The 16,463-nt window shown below is 51.4% G+C and overlaps 1 protein-coding gene across 1 annotated transcript in view; it reads right to left on the minus strand.

Moving 5' to 3' along the window:
- The window catches only part of PAPSS1 (3'-phosphoadenosine 5'-phosphosulfate synthase 1), a 222,783-nt gene that overhangs the window by 121,378 nt on the left and 84,942 nt on the right, over positions 1–16,463 (minus strand). The window contains exon 6 of the mRNA XM_030190780.1: positions 6,279–6,392. Coding sequence (XP_030046640.1) covers positions 6,279–6,392 — 114 coding nt within the window. The remainder of the gene's footprint in view (positions 1–6,278; positions 6,393–16,463) is intronic.

The raw sequence follows: 16,463 nt of genomic DNA on the forward strand, positions 1-16,463 counted from the left end.
GTGGGGCTGTGTCCGCTCCAGATAGAAGGCCAATGCTCTCTTGCAGTCCAATGTGTGCAGCTGACGCTCAGCAGGGCAGGAATGAGGACGGGGAAAGAATGTTGGCAAGACAATTGACTGGTTCAGATGGAACTCCGACACGACCTTTGGCAGAAACTTAGGGTGAGTGCGGAGGACTACTCTGTTGTGATGAAATTTGGTGTAAGGGGCCTGGGCTACCAGGGCCTGAAGCTCACTGACTCTACGAGCCGAAGTAACTGCCACCAAGAAAATGACCTTCCAGGTCAAGTACTTCGGATGGCAGGAATTCAGTGGCTCAAAAGGAGGTTTCATCAGCTGGGTGAGAACGACATTGAGATCCCATGACACTGTAGGAGGCTTGACAGGGGGCTTTGACAAAAGCAAACCTCTCATGAAGCGAACAACTAAAGGCTGTCCTGAGATCGGCTTACCTTCCACATGGTAATGGTATGCACTAATCGCACTAAGGTGAACCCTTACGGAGTTGGTCTTGAGACCAGACTCAGACAAGTGCAGAAGGTAATCAAGCAGGGTCTGTGTAGGACAAGAGCGAGGATCTAAGGCCTTGCTGTCACACCAGACGGCAAACCTCCTCCAATGGAAGAAGTAACTCCTCTTAGTGGAATCTTTCCTGGAAGCAAGCAAGATGCGGGAGACACCCTCTGACAGACCCAAAGAGGCAAAGTCTACGCCCTCAACATCCAGGCCGTAAGAGCCAGCGACTGGAGGTTGGGATGCAGAAGAGCCCCTTCGTCCTGTGTGATGAGGGTCGGAAAACACTCCAATCTCCACGGTTCTTCGGAGGACAACTCCAGAAGAAGAGGGAACCAGATCTGACGCGGCCAAAAGGGAGCAATCAGAATCATGGTGCCTCGGTCTTGCTTGAGTTTCAACAAAGTCTTCCCCACCAGAGGGATGGGAGGATAAGCATACAGCAGGCCCTCCCCCCAATCCAGGAGGAAGGCATCCGATGCCAGTCTGCCGTGGGCCTGAAGCCTGGAACAGAACTGAGGGACTTTGTGGTTCACTCGAGATGCGAAGAGATCTACCAAGGGGGTGCCCCACGCTTGGAAGACCTGGCGCACCACTCGGGAGTTGAGCGACCACTCGTGAGGTTGCATAATCCTGCTCAACCTGTCGGCCAGACTGTTGTTTACGCCTGCCAGATATGTGGCTTGGAGCACCATGCCTTGACGGCGAGCCCAGAGCCACATGCTGACGGCTTCCTGACACAGGGGGCGAGATCCGGTGCCCCCCTGCTTGTTGACATAGTACATGGCAACCTGGTTGTCTGTCTGAATTTGGATAATTTGGTGGGACAGCCGATCTCTGAAAGCCTTCAGAGCGTTCCAGATCGCTCGTAACTCCAGAAGATTGATCTGCAGATCGCGTTCCTGGAGGGACCAGCTTCCTTGGGTGTGGAGCCCATCGACATGAGCTCCCCATCCCAGGAGGGACGCATCCGTGGTCAGCACTTTTTGTGGCTGAGGAATTTGGAAGGGACGTCCCAGAGTCAAATTGGAGCAAATCGTCCACCAATACAGGGAGTCGAGAAAACTCGTGGACAGGTGGATCACGTCCTCTAGACCTCCGGCGGCCTGATACCACTGAGAGGCCAGGGTCCATTGAGCAGATCTCATGTGAAGGCGGGCCATGGGAGTCACATGAACTGTGGAGGCCATGTGGCCCAGCAATCTCAACATCTGCCGAGCTGTGATCTGCTGGGACGCTCGCACCCGCGAGACGAGGGACAACAAGTTGTTGGCTCTCGTCTCTGGGAGATAGGTGCGAGCCGTCCGAGAATCCAGCAGAGCTCCTATGAATTCGAGTCTCTGCGCTGGGAGAAGGTGGGACTTTGGATAATTTATCACAAACCCCAGGAGCTCCAGTAGGCGAATAGTCATCTGCATGGACTGCAGGGCTCCTGCCTCTGATGTGTTCTTTACCAGCCAATCGTCGAGATATGGGAACACGTGCACCCCCAGCCTGCGGAGTGCCGCTGCTACCACAGCTAGGCACTTTGTGAACACCCTGGGCGCAGAGGCGAGCCCAAAGGGTAGCACACAGTACTGGAAGTGGCGTGTGCCCACCTGAAATCGCAGATACTGTCTGTGAGCTGGCAGTATCGGGATGTGTGTGTAGGCATCCTTCAAGTCCAGAGAGCATAGCCAATCGTTTTGCTGAATCATGGGGAGAAGGGTGCCCAGGGAAAGCATCCTGAACTTTTCTTTTTCGAGATATTTGTTCAGGGCCCTTAGGTCTAGGATGGGACGCATCCCCCCTGTTTTCTTTTCCACAAGGAAGTACCTGGAATAGAATCCCAGCCCTTCTTGCCCGGATGGCACGGGCTCGACCGCATTGGCGCTGAGAAGGGCGGAGAGTTCCTCTGCAAGTACCTTCTTGTGTTGGAAGCTGTAAGACTGAGCTCCCGGTGGACAATTTGGAGGTTTTGATGTCAAATTGAGGGTGTATCCCTGCCGGACTATTTGCAGAACCCACTGATCGGAGGTTATGAGAGGCCACCTTTGGTGAAAAGCTTTCAACCTCCCTCCGACTGGCAGGTCGCCCGGCACGGACACTTGGATGTCGGCTATGCTCTGCTGGAGCCAGTCAAAAGCTCGCCCCTTGCTTTTGCTGGGGAGCCGCGGGGCCTTGCTGAGTCGCACGCTGCTGACGAGAGCGAGCGTGCTGGGGCTTAGCCTGGGCCGCAGGCTGTCGTGAAGGAGGATTGTACCTACGCTTGCCAGAAGAGTAGGGAACAGTCTTCCTTCCCCCGAAAAATCGTCTACCTGTAGAGGTAGAGGCTGAAGGCTGCCGGCGGGCGAATTTGTCGAATGCGGTGTCCCGCTGGTGGAGAGACTCTACCACCTGTTCAACTTTTTCGCCAAAAATATTGTCCGCACGGCAAGGCGAGTCCGCAATCCGCTGCTGGAGTCTATTCTCCAGGTCGGCGGCACGCAGCCATGAGAGCCTGCGCATCGCCACACCCTGAGCAGCGGCCCTGGACGCAACATCAAAAGTGTCATAAACTCCTCTGGCCAGGAATTTTCTGCACGCCTTCAGCTGCCTGACCACCTCCTGAAAAGGCTTGGCTTGCTCGGGGGGAAGAGCATCAACCAAGCCCGCCAACTGCCGCACATTGTTCCGCATGTGTATGCTCGTGTAGAGCTGGTAAGACTGGATCTTGGACACGAGCATAGAGGAATGGTAGGCCTTCCTCCCAAAGGAGTCTAAGGTTCTAGCGTCCTTGCCCGGGGGCGCCGAAGCATGTTCCCTAGAACTCTTAGCCTTCTTTAGGGCCAAATCCACAACTCCAGAGTCATGAGGCAACTGAGTGCGCATCAGCTCTGGGTCCCCATGGATCCGGTACTGGGACTCGATCTTCTTGGGAATGTGGGGATTAGTTAAGGGTTTTGTCCAGTTCGCAAGCAATGTCTTTTTTAGGACATGGTGCAAGGGAACAGTGGACGCTTCCTTAGGTGGAGAAGGATAGTCCAGGAGCTCAAACATTTCAGCCCTGGGCTCGTCCTCCACAACCACCGGGAAGGGGATGGCCGTAGACATCTCCCGGACAAAGGAAGCGAAAGACAGGCTCTCAGGAGGAGAAAGCTGCCTTTCAGGAGAGGGAGTGGGATCAGATGGAAGACCCTCAGACTCCTCGTCAGAGAAATATCTGGGGTCTTCCTCTTCCTCCCACGAGGCCTCACCCTCGGTGTCAGACACAAGTTCCCGAACCTGTGTCTGCAACCTCGCCCTGCTCGACTCAGTGGAACCACGTCCACGACGGGGGCGTCGAGAGGTAGACTCCCTCGCCCGCATCGGCGAAGCTCCCTCCGCCGACGTAGTCGGGGAGCCCTCCTGGGAGGTGGCCGCGGTCGGCACCGCACGCGGTACCGACGTCGGGGACCTCAACCTGGGCGATGGGCCAGCCGGCGCCACGCTCGACGGTACCGGAGGCGCAAGCACCGCCGGTACCGGAGGGGTAGGGCGCAACAGCTCTCCCAGAATCTCTGGGAGAACGGCCCGGAGGCTCTCGTTCAGAGTGGCTGCAGAAAAAGGCTGAGAGGTCGATGCAGGCGTCGACGTCAGAACCTGTTCCGGGCGAGGAGGCTGTTCCGGGCTGTCCAGAGTGGAGCGCATCGACACCTCTTGAACAGAGGGTGAGCGGTCCTCTCGGTGCCGATGCCTGCTGGGTGCCGAATCCCTCGGCGACCCAGAGCTCTCGGTGCCGACACGAGGAGGAGACCGGTGTCGATGCTTCTTCAATTTCTTCCGAAGCATGTCACCGGAGCTCCCCGGCACCGACGAGGAGGACGTAGAATCCATCCGTCGCTTCCTCGGGGCCGAGACCGAAGAGGGTCGATCTCGGGGGGGCTGTACCGCAGGAGCCCTCAGGGTAGGAGGAGACCCACCCGAGGGCTCACCGCCACCAGCAGGGGAATGGACAGCCCTCACCTGCACTCCACTCGATGCACCACCGTCCGACGACATCAGGAGACGAGGTCCCGGTACCACCGACGTCGATGCAGCTATCCGATGTCTCGGCGCCGATGCAGAGGCCCGATGCCTCGATGCACTCGATGCAAGGGCGGCCGAGGAAGATGGTCTGGACGCTGACGACGTCGATGCACTCGAAGATCCCGGTGCCGATGCCGACGAAGAGCCCGAGAACAACACGTTCCACTGGGCTAGTCTCGCTACCCGAGTCCGCCTTTGAAGCAGGGAACACAGACTGCAGTTCTGAGGGCGGTGGAAGGCTTCGATGTCATGGGCGGAAAAATCACGCCGGCGAAATCAAAAGCCGAAATGGCGAAAATTGAAGCACCAAAATTTAGAGGGAGAAAAATCTCGACCGAGGCCGAAAGAGGCCTACCCCGACGACGAAAGAAAACTTATCGGGGCAAAAAGCTGGAAGTACGGGGAGGATTGACACGAAACCCGGGGAGGGTTTCCGGAGCACTTCCCGCACTAGAACAAAGCTTTTCCAAAGAAAAAACACGCTCAAAAAAAACTTTGGACGCGCGAGGTCGACTTTCCGGGGCTCGACACGGCGAAAAAACGACCGTACCGAGTGCGGACAAAAGAAGACTGGCCGGCTCGAGCCGGTTTCGGGCGGGAAGACGGCCGCGCATGCGCGGTGCGCGCGGGCGCGCGAGGACTAGCAAAGGACTTTGCTAGTGAAGTTTCCGATTGGAGGGGCTGCCGTGGACGTCACCCATCAGTGAGAACAAGCAGCCTGCTTGTCCTCGGAGAAAGAGAGTTTCATTCAATCACTCAACACTGAAACCTAGTGGCCAGACTAAGGATGCACAGGAACTGGGTTACGGGGAGAGACATCATCTATTACTCCTGGTACCAAAACTGACACAGCAATGGCTGGGCTTAAATAAGCTTTAGTAAAAACACAAGAACTACCTCCCCAGATACTTGCAAATTAAAAAAAAACAAAAACAGTTTATGGCACTATAGCCCAACAGAATAAGTTCCAAATCACCTGGACGAAACCTTCAGAACAAAAAAAAAAAAAAATCTGCTCTTGACATTCACTCTGTAGGCATATATAAAAGTCAACGCTGTTGCTCATAAGAACATATGCATTGCCACACTGGGAAAGAGCGAAGGTCCATCAAGTCCAATATCCTGTTTTCCAGAAGTGGCCAATCGAGGTCACAAGTACCTGGCAAGATCCCAAAACAGTAAAACAGATTTTATGCTGCTTATCCAATGGATATTTCATCTTAATAATGACTTATGGACTTTTCTTTTAGGAACTTTTTTAAACCTTGCTAGGCTAACTGCTTTTATCACATTTTCTGGCAACGAATTCCAGAGTTTAATTGCACATTGAATGAAGAAATATTTTCTCTAATTTTTTTAAAATTTACTACTTGGTGGTGTCATTACATGCTCCCTAGTCCTAGTATTTTTGAAAAGAGTAAACAGCTCATGTTTTCTCTACAGCACTCTACAAACTTTAGGGTCCATTTACTAAAGCTTAGCATGTGATGTGCTATTGGATATCAGCGTGCATGAAATCCCACACGACCCATAGGTATAAAACAGGACATGCAGCACGCACTAAGCTTTAGTAAAAGGCCCTTTTATTAGTTAACTGCATCTCAACACATAGCAAGGAGACCTAAAGTAAAGATTGTGTACCAAAAACCAGCAGTATGCAGTACGGAGGAGATATCCTGACGTATGAATAGTTTTAGTAACCTATCACTTATAATCAAATTTGCTTCCATGCACAGTACCTTATTTATTTCCAGGGCTGGCAACGTTTCTGCATCTGATTTGGCCAGCTGCAGCTTGTTTTCTGGTACATAGAGCTCCTTCACCTCGTACGATGCATCCACAGGTACAATATCCTGTAGAAAAAACACAAGTAGAAGAGTTAAATGAATTGGTCACTAAAACATGCTCAGAAGATTGACAGACAGTTGCCTTAATCATAGGCATAGTTTGGAGTAGGCATGGGGAAGTAACAACATCCCAAAACCACCTCCAACTGTTATAGGTGCTAATATTGAATTTATTCCCTCCTTGTCAATAGGACTTCCTTATTACCCCCACCCCCTCCAAACTAAGCAGGCAAACTACACCAATGGCCTTAGTCCTAAGGATTTTGTTGTTGTTTTTGTTCTTGCAGTTGAGCATTGATCATGTTTCTTCTGAGGGCCTTAAATCTCTGTCAAAGTTAAATTTTCTGGCCTATTTAAATGGTAAAATTATGTATCATACCTGATAATTTTCTTTCCATTAATCATAGCTGTTCAATCCATAGACTGGTGGGTTGTGTCCATCTACCAGCAGGTGGAGATAGAGAGCAATCCTTTTGCCTCCCTATATGTGGTCATGTGCTGCCAGAAACTCCTCAGTATGTCGATATCAAAGCTCCATCCGCAGGACTCAGCACTTAGAGAATTACACCCAGAAAGGGACACTCTGCCCAGCTCACCACCGCCGAAATGGGGAAGGGGAATCAACCCAGCTCATCCCCACACAAGCGGGGGAGGGCAATCCGTCCAGCTCATCCCCGCAGAGCGGGGGAGGGACACCACGCCCGCCGATGCGGGGGGATCTGGCTTATCCTGCGACCGCAACCGCGGGAGGAGCTGGCTGACCCTAACACCGAGGGATATAAGGCTGCCCTACTGCCACACAAAGCGGGAGGGAGCGCCGGCAGAATTTAGGTCTCAATCCAGCCCCGCAAAACGGAGGGGAGAGGAATGCAGCAGCTCACTGTAACACAAAATCGTCTCACCTCCAGAAGAATACAATCGAAAAAAAACTTGACATGAAGACCTCCTGAACAGGAACTGAAGACTAAACTCGAACCTGAAATGCAACCAGAATATAAACAGTACAGATATCTGGGAGGGGCTATGGATTGATCAGCTATGATTAATGGAAAGAAAATTATCAGGTATGATACATAATTTTACCTTCCATATCATCATGCTGATCAATCCATAGACTGGTGGGATGTACCGAAGCAGTACTCACCCAGGGCGGGACATAGAAATCCCTGACCGCAACACTGAAGCTCCAAACCGGGCCTCCGCCCGAGCAGCCACAGTCAAGCGGTAATGACTGGAGAAGGTATGAGCCGATGCCCAAGTTGCCGCCTTACAAATCTCTTCCAAGGAGACGGACCTGGCCTCTGCCATCGAGGCCGCCTGTGCTCTAGTGGAGTGAGCCTTCAGCTGGATAGGCGGCACCTTCCCCGCGGCCACATAAGCCACTGCAATGGTTTCCTTGACCCATCATGCCACTGTAGGCTTCGATGCCTGCAGACCCTTACAAGGACCTGCGAACAGCACAAACAGATGATCCGACTTCCGGAAATCATTGGTCACTTCCAAGTATCTGATGATGACTCGTCTCACATCTAGATATTTGAGAGCAGAGTACTCCTCTGGGTAGGCCTCCCTACGAAAGGAGGGAAGACAGAGCTGCTGATTCACATGGAAACGAGAAACAATCTTGGGCAGGAAGGAAGGCACCGTGCGAATAGACACTCCTGCCTCCGTGAACTGCAGGAAGGGCTCTCGACATGATAGCGCCTGGAGCTCGGAAACTCGTCTGGCTGAAGTGATAGCCACCAAAAAGACTGCTTTCAACGTCAGGTCTTTCAGAGATGCCCTCGACAAAGGTTCAAAAGGCGGCTTCTGCAAGGCTCTTAGCACTAGACTGAGATTCCACGCAGGAACCACCGAGCGCAGAGGAGGGCGTAGGTGATTAACTCCCTTGAGAAAGCGCACCACATCAGGCTGCGAGGCCAGGGAAGCACCCTTCAGGCGACCCCTGAAGCAAGCCAGAGCCGCTACCTGGACTTTAAGAGAACTGAGCGACAGGCCTTTCTCCAGACCTTCTTGCAGGAACGCCAACACTGAAGAAATTGGAGCAGTGAAGGGAGAAAGAGAGCCTGCCTCACACCACGATGCAAAGGTACGCCAAACCCTGGCAGTAGAAGTAGAGCGCTTCCTCGCTCTCAGCATAGTGGTGATGACCTTGTCTGAGAAGCCCTTCTTCCTCAGACGCTGCCGCTCAATAGCCAGGCCGTAAGACCAAAGGGGAAGGGATCCTCCATCACAACGGGACCCTGATGCAACAGGTCCCGCTCCGCTGGCAGCCACAGAGGGCCGTCCACTGAGAGCCTGATCAAGTCCGCATACCAGGGACGTCTGGGCCAGTCCAGACCCACCAGGATTATCCGGCCCGGATGCTTTGCCACCCGGCCTAGCACCCTGCCCAACATGGGCCAGGGCGGGAACACATAGGAGCTCCTGTGTCTGCCACTGTTGGAGAAGAGCATCTACTTCCAGAGATCGAGGGTCCCGTCCTCTGCTGACAAAGCGCGGCACTTGGCAATTGGCCGATGACGCCATCAGGTCTAGGCTTGGCTGGCCCCAGCGCTTCGTGATGTCCAAGAACGCCTGAGCCGATAGCTGCCACTCTCCGGGATCCAAGGTATGGCGACTGAGAAAGTCCGCCTTGACATTCATGACTCCTGCAATGTGGACCGCCGACAGCTGTTCCAGGTTCGCTTCCGCCCACTGGCATAGATTCATGGCTTCCTTGGCTAGAGGGGCGCTCTTGGCACCTCCCTGGCGATTGACATAGGCCACAGCCGTGGCATTGTCCGACAGGACCCGTACTGGCTTCGCCGCCAGTACCGGGAGAAACTCCAAAAGCGCCAACCGAATGGCTCTGAGTTCCAGGAGGTTGATAGGCCACTTTGCCTCTGCAGGGGACCAGTGCCCCTGCGCTGTCCTTCCCAAGCAGTGGGCTCCCCAGCCCGTCAAAGAGGCGTCCGTCGTGACGACAACCCACTCCGGGGTCAAAAGAGGCATTCCTGCGGACAGCTTGTCTGGCCTCAGCCACCAGCTCAGCGACTTGCACACCGCTGGATCCAAGGGAAGGCGCACAGCGTAATCCTCCGACACTGGAATCCATCGCTGCAGCAGAGAGTGCTGTAGAGGTCTCATATGGGCCCTGGCCCAGGGCACTACTTCCATCGTGGCCGTCATAGAGCCCAACAGCTGCACATAGTCCCAAGCCCGAAGAGTAGAGGCTACTAGGAACTGACTGGTCCACCTGAGCCTGAAGCTTGACAATTCGATTGTCTGGCAGGAACACTCTGCCCCCTTGGGTGTCGAAATGAACTCCCAGATAACTCCAGGGACTGAGTCGGGCACAGCTGGCTTTTCTCCCAGTTGATGATCCACCCCAGGGAGCTCAAAAGAGCAATCACCCGGTCTGAAGCTCTGCCGCACTCTGCATAAGAGGGGGCTCGGATCAACCAGTCGTCCAGATAAGGATGGACTTGTACTCCTTCCTTGCGTAGGAAGGCCACGATGACCACCATTACTTTGGAGAAGGTCCACGGAGCAGTAGCCAACCCGAACAGGAGGGCTCTGAACTGGAAGTGTTGGCCCAGGACTGCAAAACGCAGAAAGCGTTGATGAGGAAGCCAGATGGGAATATGCAAGTAAGCTTCCTTGATGTCCAAGGATGCCAGGAACTCCCTTGCCTTCACTGCCGCTATAACAGAGCGGAGAATCTCCATTCGAAAGTGTCAAACTTTCAAGGCCCGATTGACCCCTTTGAGGTCGAGGATGGGCCATACAGAATCTCCTTTCTTTGATACCACAAAGTAAATGGAGTAACGTCCCTTGCCAAGCTGATCTTCTGGCACCGGAACGACCGCCCCAGGCAGATCAGATTGTCCAAAGGCTGCTGCACTGCCACAGCTTTGACCAGAGACTTCCAGGGAGAGTGCACAAACCCGTCTCTTAAGGGTCGGCAGAACTCTAGCTTGTAGCTGTCTCTGATGACTTCCAGCACCCAAGCATCTGAAGTTACCCTGGTCCTCTCGCCCAGAAACGAGGATAGGCGTCCCCCAATCTGCTCTGGGCCATGGACCAGGGCCCCGTCATTGGGTACGAGACCCTGGGGGAGGACCGGAGGACGCACCTCCGGGACGGCGGTCTCTGCGAAAGGAATGCTGCTTGGGGGAGAAGTTCCTTTTGAAGGAAGAGGGGGCAGAGGAGCCCGACTTGCCCAGGTGATACCGACGGACTTCCTGAAACCGTCCTTTGGAGGAATCGGGGCGGGCACCACTGGCCCGAGCCCTGACCTCCGGTAACCTTTTGCCCTTAGACGTGCCAAGATCGGTCACAATCTTGTCCAGCTCGACCCCAAAGAGCAGCTTGCCTTTAAAAGACGAGACTTAGAGGTGTGGTCAGCAGACCAATGCTTCAGCCAAAGCCAGCACCGTGCAGAGACTGTCTGAGCCATACCTTTAGCCGAGGCTCTCAAGACATCATACAGCAAGTCTGCCAAGTAGGCCAAGCCCGATTCCAGGGCCGGCCAATCAGCCCTCAAGGAAGGATCCGAGGGGGAAGCCCGCTGCATAATCATCAGGTACGCCCTGGCCACATAGGAGCCGCAAACTGAGGCCTGCAAACTTAAAGCAGCCGCCTCGAAGGACGACTTTAAAGCCGCCTCCAATCTTCTGTCTTGGGCGTCCTTTAGGTCCGTGCCACCTTCCACCGGCAACGCCGTTTTCTTAGTCACCACAGTGATTAAAGAATCCACGGTAGGCTAAAGAAAGGCCTCCCGTTCACCTTCAGGCAGAGGATAGAGGCGGGACATAGCCCTAGCCACTTTAAGGCTCACTTCTGGGACATCCCATTGAGCCGAAATCAAAGTGTGCATGGCTTCATGCACGTGGAAGGTTCTAGGCGGGCGCTTCGTCCCCAGCATAATGGCAGAGCCAGCAGAGGCTGAGGTAGAGACGTCCTCCGGAGAGGAAATCTTCAAAATGCTCATGGCCTGCACTAACAGGTTGGGCAAATCCTCTGAGCGAAAGATCCGCACTGCAGAGGGGTCATCCGCTCCATCCGAGTGGGAATCCGTCTCCTCCAAGGAATCCCCAAAGGACCGTTGGGAGAACTCAGATACGCTGCCCTCATCTACATCAGAGGAGACAGAGTCCTCTAGGGCCTGGAAATCCACCCGAGGGCGTTTGCTTCCGGAGGCCTCAACCCCTTTATCGGACAGGGGAGCAGGGGCAGCGTTTTGCATAAGAAAAGCCTGATGCAGCAGCAAAATGAACTCAGGGGAGAAACCCCCCAGACTGTGCACTTCTGCAGCCTGGGCCACGGCCCTAGACGCACACTCAACCAGCACTCGCAAGAGCGGGGGAGAAACATGCTGCGCATCCAAAATGGCGTCCGGCGCGAAACTCCAAGGAGCCGCATGGGAAAAACGGCGCTTAACATTTGCCGCTTTCTTGCCGTCGCCCGAATCAAGGGGCGACCATAGCATTAACGTCTCCCACCTCGAGGGCGGCCCAAGAAGCAGCCGTCCGAGCAGAGTGGCCGGCCAAAATGGGGGGGGCGAGCAGCAGGGGATGGGCGTTTATGGCGGGAAAAACCGCCGCACTGGAGGAAGAACCGGGACACTGACCGGACTCCAAACTGACGCCCAAAAAAGGCGATTCAGGCTTTGAAACCCCCGCATCCCCGCTAGACGAGCACACGCGGTCCGAAGAGCGATTCTTCGCGCCCTTGCCCTCCGACGCCATAAGCCACGTGGAGACCGATTGGGGAACCCCCTGCCCTCTACAAAAGGTAAAAATTACCTGCTTCTCGCTCCGAGCTGTAATGAACTGGTGTCCCAGTGAGCAGCTGCAATAAACGCTGATATAAACGTTGAAATAAACGCCCTTAAAGGACGTTCAAATTTTCCTTTTTCTTTTTTTTTTTACGGAGCCAGCGGGAGGGGGGAGAAAAGGAGGGACCTGGCACCACCAGGTTTGCACTTGCTCAAGAAGAGCCCTCAACCCCAGGTACTCAACAAAACCTAAGAATTAGGCTTGGAGACCTAGCCAGAGCTGCTGCTGTATGTGACCACCACCTGCGGAGATAGAGAACATACATACTGAGGAGTTTCCGGCAGCACATGACCACATATAGGGAGGCAAAAGGATTGCTCTCTATCTCCACCTGTTGGTAGATGGACACAACCCACCAGTCTATGGATTGATCAGCATGATGATATGGAAGCATGGTTACGTCCAAAACCAACAAACAGCTGACTGCAGAGAAAACTATTTCAGAGAGGGCAGGTAATCGGGCATTGACCTCTGACCCCTAGGCATAACGCTGTATTTCATCTACTTCAACTATTCTGTAAAGCTGAAGCGGTTAACACTAATTGAATATTTATATCTGCATGCCAAACAATAACAAGGATAATGTGTAACTGTCTCCATTTACAAAAGCATGTGCACATTTTCACTTTGAAAACTATTCCAGGGAAAGTATCTGCAGACATTTAAACCTATTAAATTGTTTTTGACATTTTTTCTGCGTAAAAATATGTGCATACTTTGAAAATGAGAATATGTGTATAAATCCAAACGTAACACCAAGCCTGCCCTGAGAAATGCATGCTTTTACTTGCATATAAGGCAAGCAATTTAAAAAAACATTTCTGAAGGTAAAACGGTTTTATCCACAGAAATGAATGTGAAAATTACACCCTACCACCCTTGATGCCTACCACTCTTGATGTCTAATAAGCTTCTAAAAATGCAAACCAATTAGCAAAGATTCTATTTCTTGGCTGAAAATAAAACATTGGACCACTACTTCAAGAAAACATGCAGCTCAATCAGAATCCGCCCTGCCTCAGTGATGTGCAAACCGAATACTAGAAAAGCATTCCATGCATAACTGGAAACAAATGGACCAATATACAAAACCGCTTAAGCCATCAGCAGCAGGTGTTCACCACACAAGTGGTTTTGTTTTTCAATTTGGAAAACTGCAGAATGTATAAATTGTAGCCGTTCAAGTCACTGAAAGGTCAGAATTTAAGCATAAAGGAGAGTGTGGGATTTAGGGCAGGCCGAGGTCTGAGTTTAACACGGAGAACGGCAAAATTCACCACTCTACATATAACTTACAGGGTAAATATTCATCCGCCGGCAACGAGCATTTTGCTGCCCACCACCAGTGTTATTCTCAGATATTCAAAGCTGGGCCATGATCAGGCTTCGGCACTGAATATCCGTTTTTTGCAGAGCCAGCTAACACATAGCCGACTAAGTCAATATTCAGCACTTAAGCGGCTATGGGTTACATTAAAATAGACTGATTTATGTGGTCCTATTTACATGGTTAACTTAGCCAGTTAAGGGCTGAATATTCGCACTTAGCTGGCCAAGTGCTGACTCTACCCCTGGAACGCTCCCAAAATAGCCAGTTTTCACTTAGGCACTAACTGGTTAAAGTGTGTTTGAAAGTTAGCAGATAGCCCCAAACAGGGGCTTAGCCAGACAACAGATTTTGGTGGGCCTAGGCAAGAAGTGGGTGGGCACCAAGTGTTCTCCCCCACCAAAAAAATATCTCAGCAGGCGGGAAAACACTTTTTTCCACCTTGGCAGTCTGCAGCAGGGCATGCGCTGAAAACTGAGCAGGTGACAGTATCATGGAGAGTAGCATTTTCGTTACCATCAGGGGGTTGTCTTCAGCTGGCAAAGCATGGGATCCCCAGCAGCTACTGCTAAATGTGTGCTACTGTTGGGTGGGCCTGAGTCCTAAGTGGGTGGGCCCTGGCCCACCCAGGCCCAACTGTGGCTACGCCACTAGCCCCAAAGTGATTTAATCACTCAGTGGCTGTTTCTGGCCAGTGAAATCACTTTGAATATCGACCTCTGTATGTCCAAGGGATGATGCACAAAAAAAAAAAACATTGTATAGCTTTAAATGGCAAAGAATCTGCTTAAAGCTATCCAAGTGTAGTCGATCATGGCACTAATGCATTGACCGCTATTGAATATGAATATAAAACTTCAAGCAGATAACTTAGTCATTTACAGTTACATGTTCAACCCATCACTTAATATTTATTTCAGAGTGTAATGATGAGTTGGAACCAGAAGTCGGACAAACATAGAAAATGACCTATTCAGTCTGCTCATCCAAGCTAACAGCGTAGTCTGTAAAACTGCTTCTCCCTCAGAGATCCTCCGTGCTTGTCTCATGCTTTCTTGAATTCTGGTAAGGTCCTCCTTTCCATCGCCTCCACTGGCAGGCTGTTCCATACATACACTTAAGACAGGTCCGCCTGTACACACTGGACATCGACCGCCGTATTTTATATAGGTTGCCCAAAGTTGGGTGCACAATTCTGAGCACAGATCACAGATCCACACAAAACCAATTAGCTGATTAGGCAATATCAATTTCTGGCGTTAACAAGCACTTAATTGATAGTAATTAGGAGTTACACGTGGATCTGCCCTATGCCCTATTCTATAACATGTGCACCTCAATTTCTTAGCACGCAGCTCAAAAGGGAGTCTGGGCCATGGGAGGAGAAAGGGCGGTCAGAGACGTTTCCAGAAATTAGGCACAATGTTACAGAATACCTGCATTTGCATGCCTAACTGCTATCGGTTGGCCAAGAGCATTTACCTATGAACATGCTATTGCAGGCCTTCTTTGGTCCTCCCCTCTCTCTTTTCATCTGTTGGTGTCCAACTCCGTTATTGCCCGTCCGAAGCCTGGATGAGCAAAGAGGAGGGTCAGGAATTGAGCTTAGTAACCCAACCCTGTCAAGCCTCCACGGCTACAGAAACAACAAATGAAGTCTAGCATGATGGGTGCAAGAGTGACAGCCCACCCCCCCTGGAGTGCAGGGGCTGAATGAAGCCAAAAGGAAGTTCAGTACCCAATGACAGCCTGATTCTGAGCACCATAACTAATATCAAAATTAAAACTTGTATGTGTCCATACATTTCACTATCCCTTCCATAAGGAAAACATTCCTTAGATTATTACTCCCAAGTCTGACCTCTTTCACCTTCATCTGTGCTCCAGAGCTTCCTTTCCCATTGAACAAGGTCTATCTGCAGCTTATTTTTATCTTCAAAGTATTTAAATGTCTTGATCAAAGCTCCCTTTCCCACCTCTCCTCCAAGGTACACATCTTTTGAAGGTGCAAATTCTCAAGAATTTCACAGCACATGAACCGAGATCTCACCAAGATTTATACAGAAGTGCTATCACCTCCTTCCTGACACAAGACTCAAGCATCTCTTGGCTTTCCTTGCCATCTTTGGCTACCTGTTTAGCCACTTAAGATCATCTAATACAATCATTCCTAGGTCCTGCTCATCTTTCATGCCCAGAAGTACCTCAGCTCCTATACTGTACTCCTCTATCAGGTTTCTGCAGCCCAAACCCATAACCCTGCATTTTTTTTAAATTTTTAAATCTTTGCTACCAAACCAAACCATTTGTCAAGCTCCGTCAGTTCCCTCCTCGCGTTATCCACTCTTTGCAGGTTGTCTAAACTGTTGCAGTTTGTTATCTGCAAAAATAAAGTCCACTTCAGACTCTGGGTTTTGGAAGCACATGCCTTGATAAATTGGTTCATCAATAAGGTGCCACCTGTCTCAATCAGTTTTCTTACATCAAACTCACAGCTAACAGTACCCCTTTACAAGCTGATTATGTCTGCCTGTGGAGCACTATGCAAATAATATTTAGAGAAAACTATTTTAAACAGTATGTATGTCTTCTTTTATATTCTAACAACACTAGTCTAACAAAAACACAAAGAATTACAACCTGTCATTTTTCCAACCCCAAATATCCTCCTGGCATGTAGCTTTCGAAAATGGAAAGAAAAAAATAAACATACACATTAATGATAAGTTTCCTATGTACATGTTTCATACGTTTTGATCTGTTACATAAGAATAGGCATACTGGGTCTGACCAAAGTTCCATCTAGCCCAGTATCCTGTTTCAACAGTGACCAATCCAGGTCACAAATACCAGGCAGAACGAGGCAAGCAGTGGCTCCCCCCATGTCCATCTCAATAACAGAATATGGCTTTTCCTCCAGGAACTTGT

Source organism: Microcaecilia unicolor, chromosome 2, assembly GCF_901765095.1.
Source record: "Microcaecilia unicolor chromosome 2, aMicUni1.1, whole genome shotgun sequence".
NCBI lineage: Eukaryota > Metazoa > Chordata > Amphibia > Gymnophiona > Siphonopidae > Microcaecilia > Microcaecilia unicolor.